Below are 18,323 nucleotides of genomic sequence, written 5' to 3'. Positions count from 1 at the left end.
GCCATCCACAATGAGAGCACTGGTAGGTAAGCAAGTCTTAAGCCAAGTAAAAAAAATTTAACTACAAAAATTCCAAGCCACTTATTCTCTAGGAATTTCATGCTCCATGCCATAGCTTAAAAAAAAAAACCAACAAAACAAAAGAAACAAAAAAGTCTGACTACAGAAAAAGAATAAGGAAACAAACAAATCTTAAAATACTGGAGACTTTTTTTTTTACTGAAACATATGTTGTTTGGTTATCAGGTGAGAGGTTTAGCAGTTCTTTCCCACAGATCACTTTTAAAGGGGCCAGTGGGGCCAGAAGGGCTTGGCACAACTTCCATTCCTCTTCCTTTTTACTCATTATCTAATACAGGAGTAATACTTACGCATTTGTACAAGAGTTGTACCAAGAAGGGTCCTAATGAGTCCTTGATGCTAACCATCCCTCATACACCATGTCAAACAGATTGCTTCATCCAAGAACCTATTCTCAGTCCTTCGAATTTGAATGGGATGCAGCAGCCTCTTATTCTTTCACCATTAACCAACTTCACAGTGCTCTTCCAGAAAGTAAGTAGCTACCTAGTTTTTAAAAAAGTCTGTTATGCCTTCCTGTCCCTTCAAGTACACCTATTTCTCTATCATGGCCTGGTTTGTGTGTGATGTTCCCCTCTGCAAAATGCAGTAAAGCAAAATTAGCTACCCTGGCTATTAGTGCCTGTGTATCTCTTTCTAAGCCTCCTGGAGGTCAACACATCTCTTTTTAACCTCCTCCTCTTCCTCATTGTTTTAGAAAGAGCAAAGCCACCTGAAGATCGTATTTCCAGCATAAAGAGTCATAATTGCTTTTGAAAGTTAAGACATGCAGTCTATTTCATCACCTTTGATGGTTCTTGCTGCCCCTACACTTTATTTTTGCAGAGGGCAGGGATAGACACAGTATTCATAACAACAGAGTGCCATGTTATCGTATAATTCCATGGCACATTTTCTATTTGATTCCCTGTTCTTTTCCAAATAATTCTCCAAATTGAATGTGCTTGCTCCCCACCAAGCATCAATACCATGTTTCCAAAACACAAAAACTTAGCACAACTTCAGTGTCTTTGAGTGCTAACAGCTGTCTTAGGGTACGCATTGTATCTAGTTTGGTTTTCACCAATTATTAACCCATCGGAGGACCCTCCCATTGTATGACACTTGAGTCTCTTTAACAGGCTGATTAAGGACCTTGATAATCAAAGGGTTTTTTGTTATTTTTAAGAAATCCAAGGACATCACACTGATTAGATAAGCCCTATCCACATGGTTGTTGACTCTTTCCAGGTATGACTTTGAAAAGACGTAACTTCGTAACTTCCCTTTTCCTTTCCCTCGAAAAGCCTTATTAACACCTTTATCACATTTATCTCTATGTCTACCACTTTGTTATGTGCTCAATTGACTTGTCTAACAAAGTCTGACTTACTCATCTGCAGTTATCTGAACCCTGCAGAAACTGGTGCACAGTATGTGCTTTCTATCCTTCTGGTACTGTAGGAATTATACATGAATTAGCAGGACAGAAGTACCATTTCCAGATCCTTTCAGAATTTACAGGTAGATAATTCTCACCAGCATGATTTCTAACCATTCATGTTACTGATTTTTTCTGAATACAACAACTTCTAGCAACACTTCAGTAGGACAACTTCATAAAAGAACAGTATTGCCATGAGACTGTCCCTAATGATCACGTCTGCTCTTCAGATGTACTCAAGAGATTTTGTTCTTCTGGTATGTTTAAAATAAAGTAATTTCTCATGCTATCATGTTGTTCAAATGCAAAATTCTTGCACTTGTTACAATGTAACACCACACAACAGCAGAAATCAAAGGTTGAGTACTTAGGAAGCTGATGTGCAGAAAATGACCTGGAGATCTTGGGCAGACACCAAGCTGAATGTGACCCAAAAATACACTCCTATGTTAATTAAGACTTAACTGCACCCTGGGCTGCATTTGGCAGAGTACAGCAATATGTGAATATTCCGTTTTATTCTAGCACTCTAAGCTCTACATAGATTACTCTGTTCAGTTTTGGGGCCCCACAGTGCAAGACAGGCATTAATGAAAGGGAAAGCGTCCAGTAGAAAGACACAAATATGGCTAGAGTACTGGACCACACGATGTACAAGGAGAAGCTGAGGGAACTTGGATGCATGCAGCCTATGAAAGAGAAGATTAAGGCAGAATGACGGATGTTATTTGTGGGAATCTAATAATTACCTTCAACTATTAAATGGAGTTACAGAGATAAGAAGAGTACACAACAAATAGAAAAGAGGGAACAATCACAAGTTGCTTCACAGCAAATTCCAAACAGAAATGAGTAAAAAAATTCACAAGTAAAGCACAGCAACAGGTTGCCTATGAAGTTCCCTGGGGATATGCATAAAAACTCAACTTCTGAAGGCTCTGTGCTTTGAAGTGGGGTCTGACTTGATTATAAGGATAGGTCAGATGGCCTCCAGCTTCCTTGTATTTTCATTTAATCCTATGAATATAAACATCTATCTTGCACCTAAAACATCTGCATGAGATTACACACTATGCTTCTGTAAAGTTTTTAATTACATTCACATTTCCTGTGGTGCGGTGCCAGAGTTAATTCATGCAACTGAAGCAACCAGGTTCTGTACAGAAACTGCATTTAAGTCACAACAGCATAAACTTATGGGCAAGGAAACACAAGTGTAACTGCAAGAACAGTAACACACACTTCACAGTTTAAAGCATAAAAGCATAAAAGATATACTAAGTAGGAAAGAGCAACCATGGGGGGGAGAGGGGGAAAGAAGGAAAAAATAAGACTGTTGGGGTTTTTGTGTGGTTTGCGTTTTATTTTTTTTTAATGATATTTTCAATTTGCCTCTGCTTAAGTGCATCCTACTATTTTCTCATTTATCACAGTATCACAGTATATCAGAGGTTGGAAGGGACCTCAAGAGATCATCAGGTCCAACCCCCCCTTGCCAGAGCAGGATCACTTAGGGTAGTCCACACAGGAATGCATCCAGGTGGGTTTGGAAAGTCTCCAGAGAAGGAGACTCCACAACTCCCCTGGACAGCCTGTTCCAGTGCTCTGTCACCCTCACTGTAAAGAAGTTGCTCCTCACGTTGAGGTGAAATCTTCTGTGTTCTAGTTTGAACCCACTGTTCCTTGTCTTACCACTGTAAACCACTGAAAAGAGCCTGGCCCCCTCCACTTGACACCCACCCCTCAGATATTTACACAGACATTGATCAGATCCCCTCTCAGTCTTCTCAAGACTTAAATTTACATTAAGTGCAAACATTTTTCTCATACCCACCTGCATTTTCAAAGGCTCCATGGTGAGGTGCTAGGAGCAAAGGGGAGGGGCAAGGAAGGTTGGTTTGTTTAGGTATGCAAGCAGAAACAATTACATGAACTTAGCTTTACAAGTGACCAACAGCTCAGTTTCTCAAGGAATCTTACTAATAACTTATTAATTACTGCTACTCTTACAGCCATCACTGCAATCCATATAATCCCATACTTTGTGGTCAACATACAGTGTGCACAATAGCATGTAAAAATTATCCACCCCACACTCTGCAAACAGTTTTGATGACACCAACTCTTCTTCCTTTTCAAAACAAACACATTATTAATACTGCCAGTTCTGGCATGTCTTTTTATTTCTTTCTTACAAAGACTTCAAAAAACATGGGAAAAGGCATGAAAAAAACCTTTACATAGAATGATATAATTGCTAATTAAATTCTTAGTCTTCCAAACATTGTCAGTTTTAGTTACTTAAGTTACTTTTAGTAACTTACAAGCAATCATTAAAGGGAAATAGCACTTCATCAATATAAAGTTCCCAAATGCCTCCAAACAAAAGATAATGATACAGGTGGGATTAAGGAATAGTGTTGCATAAAACTTGCATGGCAAAGGCAGCAGCACCCTTTAACAAAACCTGTTATTTATTTGCCTACAAACTGTACCAGGTAAGTAATCTCTTCATATAAAGTATGCAGTAAATAACTGCCTTTGGTTACTGACTGCTTGTGAACTGGACCTTTATTTGTATATAAAAACAAATCCAAGAATTTTGCCAAAAAGAAAGAATGCTTTGTAGAGTTTTAGCTGTAAAAAGGATCAGTCCAATTAAGAACATTTTAAATGAGTTGAAATGCCACAGAAAAAGCTGCAGTACATGCAAAATTAGAGAAAGGAGTGCCCTCTGCAGGCAAAAGCAGTAGACCTCTCTGCTACACGAATGACTGAAGTTCATGACACAGTAGTGGATTCAGGTAATCCTTGCCTTCAGGAGCAGAAATCCCATTCATTCTAGGTGCCCTACCATTTTCTGATTTTTTTTTTTTTTTTACTTGCAGAAGAGAACAACAGGAGTGATGCAACAACAGAAGTCAACAGAAAAACTAGTGAGACTCCTGATAATGCATTGTCTAACAAACTAAGTCTTGTCACTTTGTCTTCTAGCATAAAAGCAATATTCTGTATGGGAGAACTGGATTTGGTTAGAATTTTACAAGCACTTTCTGCATTGTTACAACCACAAAAAAAGAATATAGACAATAAAGGAGTGGTCTGACAGAATGCAAAGTAATTCCTTCCATCTCCTGTAACAATCTCAAGCAAACTCTGTCCAACAGACCAATTTATAAAGATAGATCACGAGGTAAGCAAAAGGTTATTTTAAGAAAAGTCTAAAGAACATTAACGTATCAGTACAGCTTCTCATAATCATTCTTATGAACTCAACAAACTTTTGTCCTCATTACCTAATAAGCTCCAAAATTTATGGTTTTAACAAAGCAGATGGAATTTAACTTAATGAAAGCTACAGAACTCAAAGGCAGTAACACTATTAAGCCAGACTCAATAAATGTCAAACATGACATGCTCTCAAAAAGATTACATTCATAACCTGATAAAACTTGTACATAAGAGAATATCAGCTCAAAAGCTCAGCAGGTCTCTTGCAGGAGACCAAAACAGACCAGTAAGATTGCGATGAACAGAAAGATTTAAGGAACTAACAGAGACATTATTGCAACTGTCATGTCTGAGAAGGCCAAGTACCAACTGGAACATTACATTCCTTATTTTGGGAATTTTTTAACAAGTGAATGGGAACAGAACATATATGAAGACAGAATACCTGTACTACTTAAGATGCAAATGGCTGCTACAAGATTAGATGAAAACTAAGAATTATTTGGAAAAATACTATAGGTTCAGTTTTGGCATTCTTCTACATGTGGATTTTTTTCTTCTTTTTGGTAAGAAAAGAGATAGGAAGAGGAGGAGAGGGAATTTGACGTTCTAGTACATAGAAATGACAAAGATGTGCCTTTGAAGATTCCAAATAATGAAATCCAGAAAGCTCACTAAGGTGGAAGGTTCTCTAGAAGGCTCCAAAATCTTCATGCTATTCAAACACAGAAGCACAACCTCTGAAGTTGGGGCAGACATGAATCCTGTTTCAGACATCAGTGAAGCAGAGCTAAGAATGTCATCTATAGTAAAAATTGGAAACAATAAACAGAAAAGTAAGAATTTCAAAGCTATAGAATGCTAGCATGGCAGTCAGGACACAACCAGCTAAGAAAAAGTCCTCAATTTGTCTACACAACTATCACTGAACAAGAGGTAATGAAAGAAATATCTAAAAAAAACAAAAATCATCCTAGAACAACTAAGTATTGTATCAACATCTTAATAAGACTTTTTTTTCTGTATGAATGCACAGGGCAAGCTTCCAACTCTTTTTACCTCAAAGCATCGTGACAGGAGGAAACTGTGTCCTAAAGTCTCAAACAAATTAACCTGTTTTAACATAGTGACCACAGCAATGCTTGACAACTGTCTCATATAGTGTCATTAACACTAGACAGAGGTGAAATAGAAATCAAATGTCATGCAGTTCTCAAGAATTGTTTTTTATAGTACTTTCTATGAATTTTGCTTCCCCAAATCTACGTCCTAAATCACTGAACCTGAACTCTTGCTTTCTTCCACATGCAAGAGAATGTTGAAGACACAGCTAGAATTAAAACATTAATTTAAAGGTGCAATTTAAAGTGCCTTTTATCAAGTCCACATCACTTTCAAAGAAAACCATTCCTTACCACAAAAGCATTAACTTGACTAGTTTTAGATTATTAGATCACCTATACAAAGAGTATACATATTTGTATAAAGAGCATACTTAGATCTGCAAAAGACAGGTGACAATTATATCCTGAGAGCTGATTGCTCAGATATGTGAAGTTGTAGTTTTGCAGTTTTTAACATCTCTCCTGCAAACACCTCAGATATTTTATGATTAGTAGTTACATTTTCAGAAAACACTGAACTCTTTTGGAGGGTATAAACATACTATAAGATGTCTCTACAGAAGATTTGTCTCTACTTGGGTGCCAAGACAAGTAAAAATACCTCTGCTTATTGAACAAGTCACACCATCCTGTTAAGACAGCAAAGATGCTTACAGAGCAATTCTGAACAGTTTTATAAAGGTGTTCAGTACTACTAAGTTCTTAAGTAATTTCTTAAGTCAAGACTTTGAGGTGATTCTTAACATCCTTAGATATGATTAATAATACTTTAGGTATTACAAACCCATCTTCCCAAGTCTGTGTTGAAATGAACCGTGTGGTCTACCTTTAGAGCCTTTTTAGCATTTCTATTTGCAGCAACAGTTTTATTTCCTGGCCTTAATTCTTGACCTTAACTTCAGATAATAATAATAATAATTGTTTGGATTTACCTCAGCTGCAATAATACAAAGGCATTTTCAAATCAATGTTTATATACATATATATATATATATATACACACACACACACACATATGATGTTTCCTAAAGAATGAATCATGGGCACTGAAACAGAGCTCTGCTTCTGTTCCAGAGGAACAATTCCAGTCACTACCAACAACCAGGGAGTGTGACCTTGCAAATAAAATTAACAATAATATTACACTGCAAGTTTCTTTCCATATAAATAAAACAAACAAGACAATCTTACAGTTAGGCAGTATTGAATTGCAGTAGCCTAAATAAATTTTAAAATTCATATATGTTACCTTTTTCTTCAGATCTAGAATGACGAACTTCTTTATGCTCATAAAAAATGAAAATTTAAAGTGTAAGAGGTGAAAGGAACTGAAGACATCTTTTACAAGTATTTTCTGATTCTGTACCAATAATGCCACCTACTGGCACCACAGGAGATCCAAATTTCAGGAGTAATTTAGAAATTGATTTAAGAGCTCTAATTTAATACCATTAGTTATCTTTTCTCTTTAATTCATCTGAAGCAGATAATTTCTTTGACCCAGATCTCTTCACAAGCAAATGGCAGGATTAGAACAGTTCTATTCAAGACTTAAACAACAACACTAATCTGTATATAGCAAAGACCAGAATGTAGGCATTTTCTTCAGGATACAGCCTCCCAGAACTGCAAAATTCCTAACTTTTAGAATGCACAAACTTGTGAGAAAGTTTTACTGGTTCAACATCTATTAAAAATTCTTTCCACCTTCTAACCTATATATGTATTTCCTAATGCTCAAAATGAATTCTGATTATAATTACCACTCAAAGACAATCTATTTGAAAATTAGCAATTTCAGGTTTAAGCAATTAGCCAGGTGGATATCAAAATGAAATCAGGAATTAACAAATTTTTTTTAAATCCCAGAATGGAAACAAACTAAAATAATAACTAGACTATCCAAATGAGATTATTATTCCCTTGTAACCAAGGTATGCAAATGAAGCAAAGAGCTGCTTTGGAATTTTAGTCCACAATTATACTGCCCTATTATTCTGTCTTTGATAAAGCAACCTAGAAGAGAGTATTTTCAGTAGGTAGGGACCTACAGTGATAATCTAGCCCAAATGCCTAACCACTTTAAGGCTCACCAAAAGTTAAAACACATTTTTAAGAGCATTGTCCAAACACCTCTTAAACACCGACAGGCTTGGGGCACTGAGCACCTCTCCAGGAAGCCTGTTAACAGGGTTTGACTACCTTCTCAGTAAGAAATGTTTTCCCATGTCCAGTCTAAATCACCCCGGTGCAGCTTTGAACCATTCCCATAAGTCCTATCACCGGATTCCAAGGAGAAGAGATCAGCATCTCCTTTCCATTTCCCTTCCTTCAGAAGTCCTACGTAGAGAGCAATGAGGTTGTCCATCAGTCTCTTTCCTCCAAAGTAGACAAGGCCAGAGTCCTCACAGCCACTCCTCAGAGGATATGCCTTACAGCCCTTTCACCAGCTTTGTTACTCTCCTCTGGAAGCATTCAAGGGCCTTCACTTCCTTCTTCAACTGTAGGGCCCTGAACTGCACACGGTACTCAAGGTTGAGGCCACACCAATGCTGAATACCAACATGACAATCACCTCTTTCAGCCAGCTGGTTATGCGGTGTTTGATGTACCTCAGAGTGCAGTTTGCCCTCTTGGCTGTCAGGGCATGCTGCTGTCAACCACCAACCCCAGAATACTTGTAATTATTGACAGAAAAAGGATAGAGATGCAAATCACAATTTGGGTGCTATTACTTTTTTACCTTTTTTTTTTTCCACTTGACCGTTGCAGCATTCATCAATGTTGCTTCTAATTAAAAATTTCAGGGTTTACTAGGATTAATTTAGACACAACTTCTACAAAACCCATTCCTGAACACAGAGGAGTAAGCAAAGCGAAGGGCCCTATGTGATGATGTTCCCAGCAACTGAGGCTTTAGAGAAAAAAAAAAAACAACAACAAAAAAAACAAAAGCAATGTGATGTTTTAGAATGAGACAAGGTAACTTGTGACTACTTTAAATGGGATTTTGCGTTCCTCCACAATGTCACAATTGAAACTGACAGTAAATAAAACAGCACAGGGCAAGTAGCACATATAAACCCACGTGTCTTGATTAGACTTCATCTGTGAGAAGACTCCTGAATTACCATTTGCTGCACATGTTAACTCAGTAGCTGTCACTAGCAAAGTTATTTCATCTGGCACTGCTCAGGACTTCCTGTAACAACAATCTCCCTTCTCAGACACTCTGCACATTACACGTCACTCCTCACTTGAACAGAGTTATTAGCAGAAAAACACCTTCCTGATTACCAAGTATAACAACCCTTTTATGGCTGCACTTGTACCAAATCAAATCACTATAGAGCAAATCTGGGTATCTGTGCCACTTAAACCTTACCAGACCACAAACAACACAAAGCTGCTCTAGGATGTGAATGTCATATCTCACGTCCTTCCAACAGCACCATCCTAGAGTGAAACATACTGAAAACCCTATTCACTTAAGTTTCCTTATCCAAGGAATGGCAAATACTCAAATAGCAAAGGTATTTATCAAAAACATACACTTTCATCAAGGAAAAAAAAACAATTAGATGGTGCATTTTCAAAAATCTTTATACCATTTGGGAATCAATATGGTCTTAGATCAAACCGTCTGATACAACTGATGTTATCACTCCACTGATAACTTTTTGCAAGCATGGCCTTATAACCCAGCAGGTAAAAAAAAAAAAATTACCCCAAACAGGAATCAAAAAATAACCCCATATGATGATGCAGATTTTTAAATTATGTCCATCAGAGAATGGGAAGATTCCTTCCTGAGCCTCTTCAATTCATCCTAAGAACTACAGCAGATAGCTTTCCACAAGGCAGCAGAAATAATACTCTGTTTTTTATCTATTGCTGTGGACTGAATCCTCTGCACTGTGAAATTAAAAGAAATTTTGTGCAAACTTAGCAAGACAGCAGGACTGTAATTTTTGATATAATGGCATGTAATGCAACTACTTTTAGAAAGCATATAGTACTTTTGTGCATAGCAGTTACATTTAAAATTCTAACATTCGAAGACTATACAAATGCCCTAGAAATTTTTTTAAAAGTGGCAAGGGAAACTGAGTACTACTTCAGTGAATAAATTCTGAAACATATCTGATACTTTAGCAAAATATTTTAAGCTCTGATTGTGATTACAGAGCCTGCATACAAAACACAGGCCAGTTAGAGATAAGAAATATATAACCACCAAGCCAAAAGAAAGTTGTTTCTTCTCAATATTCAGAATTAGTTGCTGTCCATAACTTCACAAAACTCCCCTAAAAGAAATGAGGTGAGGAAATTAACTGAGGTTAGCTTAGTTTGCTTGTGTTATTAATGATGGCATACACTGAGCATGGAGCTGGACTCCCAAACTGGAGGAGCTGTAAGCTTATAATAAAGTCTTTGATCACCTGAGTTTATTTTAGAAATTCTACAAGCAATGACATATCCTCTGTTTTGCCCTGTTCTACTTCCAGAACTATGTAATAATGGAAGATTCACATTTCAAATTCTTGCTGTCTAGACTGCACAGCCTGTGTTGACTAGCACTCCACTGACTGTAAGGGAGCCTAGACACATATGCCCTCATGGATATACAACATCCCTGGTATCTACCCCTGACAAAAACATCAGTTTTACTGCCCACAGGGTTAGGGAAAATGGCATAGCTGTTAAGGATCAGGTATCTACCTGCACACTTTTTTTGTTCAGAGGTATGTGATTGTGCTTACAATTATACACCTGGACCAGTTAAAGAGTTACTCCTCTCTTAGTGCCTTCTCCAGCAAAAAACAGATCATAGGTGGATTACAGCCTCTTTTTGTAAAACAATCTCTATATTAGACAAGTGAATGTAAAAGCCTAGCAAATTTCCCAATAAAATATATGATGTACCTAGAAAAACTGGTGGTGACAGAAATTAGAAGTTGTGCAGTCTGTGAAAATAAATGCTTGAATGAGTTTCCTGAAACGTTACACGAAAGGCTAGAGCCTAATGGAGTTCACCTGAACTGGACTACAGGTTAATCTGAGAGTACTACTGTATGGCATAAAGTCAATAGCTTTGCCAGCAGTGAGGTTTATGAGACAAGAAGTAGGTGACTGCGTCCTAATAAATTTCACCCTACTTAGTACACAGTCTATCAAAGCACACCATCTGTCACACAACACAATAAATTAAATTACCATCACTCAGAAGCAACAACAAAGCAAAATTGCCATTTCACCAAAGTCTACTGTAAGATGCCTGTGAATCAAACATGACACACAGAGAAATTACTGACAACTCTGTACATATATGGCTGATACCAAAGTAGTGTATATGCCTCCAAACAAAGTGTCTCACATTCCATTTGATGAAAGCAATCCAACAGTGATAAGGAACACACAGAGGACTGCTCATCTGATGAGGATTCTAGAAAACAAATGGCTAAACTAAAGACTACTAAGATACCTACTCTTTATAAATGTTGAATAAGCACACTGGAGGAAACAAGCTGAAAAATGACACCAGCAAAATGTATAAAGTGGCAAAAATATCCTTAACTGGAAACCAGAGAATAGTTCTACTGTCTCACTATGGAAAAAGACTTCCCATAAGAACACAGGAGACAAAAAACTAAGTTTCATATGTAGCATAATCATATAAAAGAAGTTATATGACATAGCTGTCTGGAACTGCAGGCAACTGGAACTCAGTGGTGCATCTCTTTCTTCCCCCTGAACAATGCTAATTGCAAAGTCTAGTTCTTAACTCCTCAAATGTCTAGACAATCTTAGTTTGAGTTAGTCTGACTGTAGAACCTGTGTTTTATTAAATTGCTTAGTCTGACTGTAGAACCTGTGTTTTATTAAATTGCTTGATTACACTATACTACCATAGACACATAGTTATTATCTACAAATCCAAAATAGTTCTGTTCAAAGTAATCTTTCAGACAGCTTTGCACTTGTATGGATTTGCCATCACAAAAACTGTCAAAACCCACTTTAAACTTTCATACTCTACATTTTTCCCATTTGAAAAAACATAGTCCACCAAAATACATTTTAGACCATCTTTAATACTTAAACACAAGCTACACTAATGAGAATATCACATATAGATGACAAACCACCACTGAACTTCACACAGTTCAAATACCGTTATAAACCATAGAAAACCAATAATTTGCTTGCTGATTATGTAAGAGATTGCTTAAGAAAAGCTTTAAAAAAAAGTTAAGAAAGATGTTTAAAGTCAATAATAACCATAACAAAAAACCTCCCCACAAACCAAAAAACCAAAACAACAAACAAGCAATTTAGTGTTATTCAAAACTGGGTTCTTACCTTTTCCAGGACTTAGGTTTTGGTCTATGAACACCTTAAGCTCTCCATTTGCTTCAATCAGTCCAGCCTGTTAAATAAATTGACTTTTATTAGATTCAAACACACAGATAGCCTTTTTGTTGTTAAAGATGTAAGACACACAAAGGAGTCTCTATTGCTCTTTTGTCACAGATCTATTTGTGGCATTGTATTTGCTAAATGTTAATAACTTCATTCTATAAATACTGCGTTCTTAAAAAGCAAGCAAGAAATAAGTTTAGACTTTTCTATTTTGTGTCCCAACTAAGGTCTTACAGCATAAATGCACAATTTTAACATCTAGCTGAACATCCTTCTAATTAAAACCAGACACCTGTCACTACCCCATTTTCTGTGTACACTACTACAGAAATTAACAACATTATAGCAAAATGCAGCAGAGGTGGCAGAGAGCATGTTAAGCCATTCTAATTAGAAAAAAAGGCATTGTGAAGAAACACCTTGAGATTTTCACTATACTTTTAAAGATCATAATATAGAGCGCTTAAGTGAAAGAGCTATAGGATGACATGCAAGTTTCCTTTAAGAAAGCTCACAGTAGAAGTTATTAAAAAATACTATTAATTTTTGGATAGAAAATTCTTGATATAGTAATTCCTTGATATTTCCAGACAAAACAGTTCTGAAAAAAAATAATAAACACAGGACACAGACTGTATACATTCAGAAAGAACAGCAGGAAAGCCAACCCTTTTATTAACCATAATTTAGCATATGGTGTTACAGAGGCTGCAAAGTCCCTAGTTGCATTTAGTGCATAGGTGGTATTTGCAGGCTACTGCCAATCTACAAGGGACATTTAAGTGTTTTGCTGTCAGTCAGCAGCAAGACCTTTCCTTTAAAGTCTACCTGAAAAGCCCTACTTTTGTCAGAAGTTAAACAAACCAAGTGCACCACTAGAGGATGCTGTGGTGCTGTTATTATTCCAGGTGTATGACAGCAATAGTTTCCTCTTCTCAGGAAAGATGGAGAACTTTACAAAAATTAAAGGGGAGTGGGGAAAGAAGATGATCGAGCATTGAGGATAGGCTGGGAAGTAAACAGGAGAGAAATTTTCCTAAGGGAAGCACAGAGCAGTGGCCTGTAATGGTAGCAATGAGGACCTGGTGGCACAAAGAAAACCTAAGTGAGGAGTCAGCAGAAGTGATGGGTAGAATGAAGAGCCTGCAGCAGTTCTGTCTTCTGTTCTCCTAAATTCCAAAATGACATTGTTTTAAAGAGACTCTAACAACTCACCAGTACACAAACACTGCCTGTTCTCCATCTTGCGTACCAACAGGGATTCACAGAATCATACACTGGTAGGGATTGCAAGGGACCTTTGGAGATCATCTAGTCCAACACCCTTACCAAAGCAGATCACCTAAGGAACTCATCCAGGCGGGTTCTGAAAGTTTCCAGAGGAGACTCCACGACCTCTCCTGGCAGCCTGTTGCAGTGCTCTGCCAACCTCACAGTAAATAAATCTTTCCTCCTGTTAAGGTGGAACTCCTGCTGTGTTCTAGTTTCCTGTCATGGGGCACCACTGAAGAGAGACTGGTCTCTTCTTGACACTCACCCTTAAGATATTTATAAACATTAGTATGATATTCAAAGGTTGATTTGAACAAATGAGTTTTACTGCCCTATCAACAGGCACCAGTGCTTGTTACAGGTCTACCTCTTCACCATGCTTACTACATAAGTCAGAAGGGCAGCAGACTTATCAGACATTATCAAAGAAAGAAGGCATACTCATCAACATGGAATCAGTATCATACATGAAGGCATTACCAGAGCAGCACTCTACAGTAATACGACAATCCAGCGCAGTGGAACCTAATGTACCATACGAAGATGAATTTTTGGTAAGTGTTACATTATACTCCTATTCTACCTCAATTTCACAAGAGTGTTAAACCACAGGAAGTGCAAGCTCGTTATTTCTCTAAATGGTCAGTTTCTCTTTAACAGCAGAAAAAAGAGGTTTGTAATCAAGGATTCCTGCCAATTCTTTCTTCCATGATAAATAGAAACATACCAATGAGACTGGAAAAGCATTTAATACATGGAGTTTGTGAACAGTGAACGACCAAGAAAATGTCTGTTTGAATCTATGCCTTTCATTTAATAATTTTGAATTAAATCCATTCATCAGTTAAATACATAAAAGCAAATTTGTATCAAGTTCACATGTCAGTTATAGTGGTAAGCCAAAACCAAATATTTAAGTAGCTCAAATCCAAGTATTAGATGCAAATCATCATCTTAGTAATGAGCAATTTAGGCAATTCAGTAATCAATTACTTATTGGTCCTTTTCCATTTTCTTCTCCAATAAATCACAGAATTATAGAATGAGTCAGGGTTGGAAGGGACCACAAGGATCATCTAGTTCCAACCCCCCTGCCATGGGCAGGGACACCTCACACTACATCAGGCTGGCCAGAGCCTCATCCAGCCTGGCCTTAAACACCTCCAGGGATGGGGCTCCAACCACCTCCCTGGACAACCCATTCCAGGCTCTCACCACTCTCATGGTGAAGAACTTCTTCCTCACATCCACTCTGAATCTCCCCATTTCCAGCTTTGTTCCATTCCCCCTAGTCCTGTCACTACCTGATAGCCTAAAAAGTCCCTCCCCAGCTTTCTTGTAGGCCCCCTTCAGATATTGAAAAGCCATAATAAGGTCACCTCGGAGCCTTCTCTTCTCCAGACTGAACAGCCCCAACTCTTTCAGTCTGTCCTCATAGGAGAGGTGCTCCAGCCCTCTGATCATCCTCGTGACCCTCCTCTGGACACATTCCAGCATGTCCATATCCCTCTTGTAATAGGGGCTCCAGAACTGGATGCAGTACTCCAGGTGGGGTCTCACCAGAGCTGAGTAGAGGGGGAGAATCACCTCCCTTGACCTGCTGGCCACAGTTCTCCTGATGCAGCCCAGGATCTGGTTGGCTTTCTGGGCTGCAAGTGCACACTGACAGCTCATGTTGAGTTTCTCGTCCACCAGCACCCCCAAGTCCCTCTCCTCAGGGCTGCTTTCCAGCCAGTCACTGCCCAGCCTGTATTTGTGCTTGGGATTGCCTCGACCCAGATGCAGGACTCTGCACTTGGTCTTGTTGAACCTCATGAGGTTGGCTTGTGCCCACCTCTCCAGCCTGTCAAGCTCCCTCTGGATGCCATCCCTTCCCTCCAGCTGCACCACACAGCTTGGTGTCATCAGCAAACCTGCTGAGGGTGCACTCAATGCCTCTGTCCATGTCACTGACAAAGATGCTGAACAAGACTGGTCCCAGGACTGATCCCTGAGGGACTCCACTTGTCACTGGCCTCCACTGGGACATGGAGCCATTGACAGCCGCTCTTTGGGAGCAACCATCAAGCCAGTTCTGTATCCATCTCGTGGTCCACCCATCAAACCCATGTGTCACCAGTTTGGAGACCAGGATGTGGTGTGGGACAGTGTCAAAGGCTTTGCTCAGGTCCAGGTAAATGACATCAGTTGCTCTCCCCTCATCTATTAATGTTGTCACCTGTTCATAGAAGGCCACCAGGTTTGTCAGGCAGGATTTGCCCTTGGTGAAGCCATGCTGACTGTACCAAATCACCTCTTCACTATTCTTCTGTCTCAAATAATTTCTATTAATTAATTTCATCCTTACATAGTCAACCAACTACCACAGTAACACTCTCAAACTTCAAGTCTCATTCTACATAATTAAAATTTACAGTGAAAAGTATTACCCAAACCAATATGTAACTCCAAAACCCACGATCTAATCTAGCAGAGTTAAGTTAGTGCTATATGCCCTTACCCATGCTTTTGTGTGACTTAAATTACCTAAGCCACTGACAAATTGGAGAACATCTGGGAAAAACACTGCATTTAATCAGTAAGAAAAGAGAATTTGAGAAAAAACAGAACAAGAACCACTCTCTCCAGAATCACCACACTTATGAAGAGTACCAGCAGTTTAATTTCCACCACCTTTAGACATCAGTGTCTAACTAAAGGTTCCACTCTAGCAGTTAAAATGGCTGGCAAATACTCAACTCATTCATAAGAGTATGCCTAGGAAAAACTCCAAGAAAACTACTTGGAAAGAATACTACCAAATCCCACAGCAAACAGCAACCCCAGCTGCCCTTATTCAGGGCAGGAAAACTGATTTCTAGCAAAAAATCTGTTATCCCACCTTCAGCATACCCTTCACACTTCTGGATGCACTACTTAATTCTACAGTTATAAATATTTATTGCAACTTTCAAGTCTCCTTAGTCAGTTACAAGCTCCTGATGAGAGAAAATTTAAAAGAAAAACTTTAATATTTATTCTAAAATGGAAATACTATTTAAAAAAAAAAATCTGTGTGTATTTTGAAGAAATTCCCACTATTTTTCAAGGAGAGAACAGGATTACTCCTCCATAACCTACAGAGCATAGTGCAGCACCCAAAAAAAAAGAAAATAGAGGAAAATGTGACCAATAGTGCCAATTAGGTATATCATAGGCACAGATTCACAAAATAAGCAAATAAAGCAAACACCCCCCAACCAACCAACCAAAGCCCCAAGTAAATAAAAAAAACCAAACACACAAATCTGCAGGAAATATTTGATTTTCTCCTAAGGAAAAGCAATTTTCTGCCAAGAAAGGTTTAGACATCAAGGAAATTCTATTTTCTGATAGGAAAATACATGGATTTTTCAGGCCTTATCAAGCTAGTTGCAACAAATTATTTTTTTCACCTGATAATATAATTTTTTCCATGTTCCACATCATGTTCTTCTCATGGTTCTCTAATTCATTTACTTCCTCTGAAGATAACACCAGAGCTCCTAGAAATAGTATCATGCTCAATATCTGATTCTGAAAGCTTATTAAGTGCATGCAGCTTCACAGTGTAGCATTGTCCTCTTCAGAGAGACAGACTGGCGATGTATACTCTCTATGGCTACACAAAGAAACTCCTTAACAGGGAATATATCCTTTATTCTTTTTACATTACATAAAAACAACATTAATTTTTAAAAATAGCTTTTGACACTCAAAATATCTAAACTGTAGATATTAACTTAAGAGCTTTCCACAGATCAAAGGAATAAGTTTTTAAAGACCATTGTACAAATTAGTAAATACACTAATTTTAACTGTAGAAGCTGTGTTGGAGCTGAGACCCCAGCCATCACCCAGGCTTTATCTCATCATATTATTCAGAACTCCTAAGGAATAAAAATCAACGGATGGGCTAAACACATCAAAAATTCAATTTTGGACTGCTATGAGATCATCAGCAGTCATACGGATCAGGAAGTCTATTTTTGTTTTGTTTACAAGTAAAAGCTGAGAAGCATTACAAGTGCCCTCAGCCTGAAAGATAGTAAATTGGAAAATATATTTTTGTTGGGATTAAAGTTAATCTGATACAAAACTTGCTAAAAATGCAGAGAATTCCACTTACTACTACTAAAAAAAAAAAAAATCCCTTACTGCAGACAATTACAGAATAATTTAATATCTTACAAACTACTATTTGTGGTCTCTGGAGTAATGCACTAGAAACTCAAAAGCCTAACAACAAAAGTTTCATTTCTTCCACAGCTTTCCAGACCAACAACTCAATTTCTTAATAAAAACTTGCATAAAATTACTCACTAAACCTTTAAACTAAATAGAAAAGACACAGGATGAATTTGGACTGAAAGACAAAGATCCTATAAAGTCATAACCAAGAAGCTTGACTACAGTGAAACTGAACCAAGTTTTAAAACAAAAGGTTAAACAGAGAGGAAAGGTCCCCCTCATCACTGTCAGATGAGTAAACGTGGGAAACAGAAGGGTGCTTTTGGGCCAAAGAAATATATCTTCTGTCTTTCCCATTTTAAGTATACTTCCTGAAAAACAACTGAAAGAAGGGCATACAGGATAGAGATAAACAGAAACTGAAATATTTGCCAGAAGGTATTTCTTAGAATAGAACTTTTAAGTTGCAAACAGCAAATTAAACCCCCAAGATTGAGGCACAGGACTGCATTTGACAACAACACAGAGACGTAGGCACCAAATATATAATGGTTAAAGAA

General features: G+C 37.9%; 1 protein-coding gene across 3 annotated transcripts in view; it reads right to left on the bottom strand.

Moving 5' to 3' along the window:
• Window positions 1–18,323, bottom strand: part of TFDP1 (transcription factor Dp-1) — a 47,483-nt gene that overhangs the window by 21,053 nt on the left and 8,107 nt on the right. For all 3 annotated transcript variants that reach the window (XR_008489319.1, XM_054391544.1, XM_054391557.1), the window contains exon 2: window positions 12,223–12,289. Coding sequence is in view for 2 of the 3 variants with exons in the window: in XM_054391544.1 (XP_054247519.1) it covers window positions 12,223–12,289 (67 nt within the window). In the remaining variant the exon portion in view is untranslated. The remainder of the gene's footprint in view (window positions 1–12,222; window positions 12,290–18,323) is intronic.

Source organism: Indicator indicator, chromosome 1 (assembly GCF_027791375.1).
Source record: "Indicator indicator isolate 239-I01 chromosome 1, UM_Iind_1.1, whole genome shotgun sequence".
NCBI classification, from domain to species: Eukaryota; Metazoa; Chordata; class Aves; order Piciformes; family Indicatoridae; genus Indicator; species Indicator indicator.
This window is presented reverse-complemented; position numbering and strand designations above follow the sequence as displayed.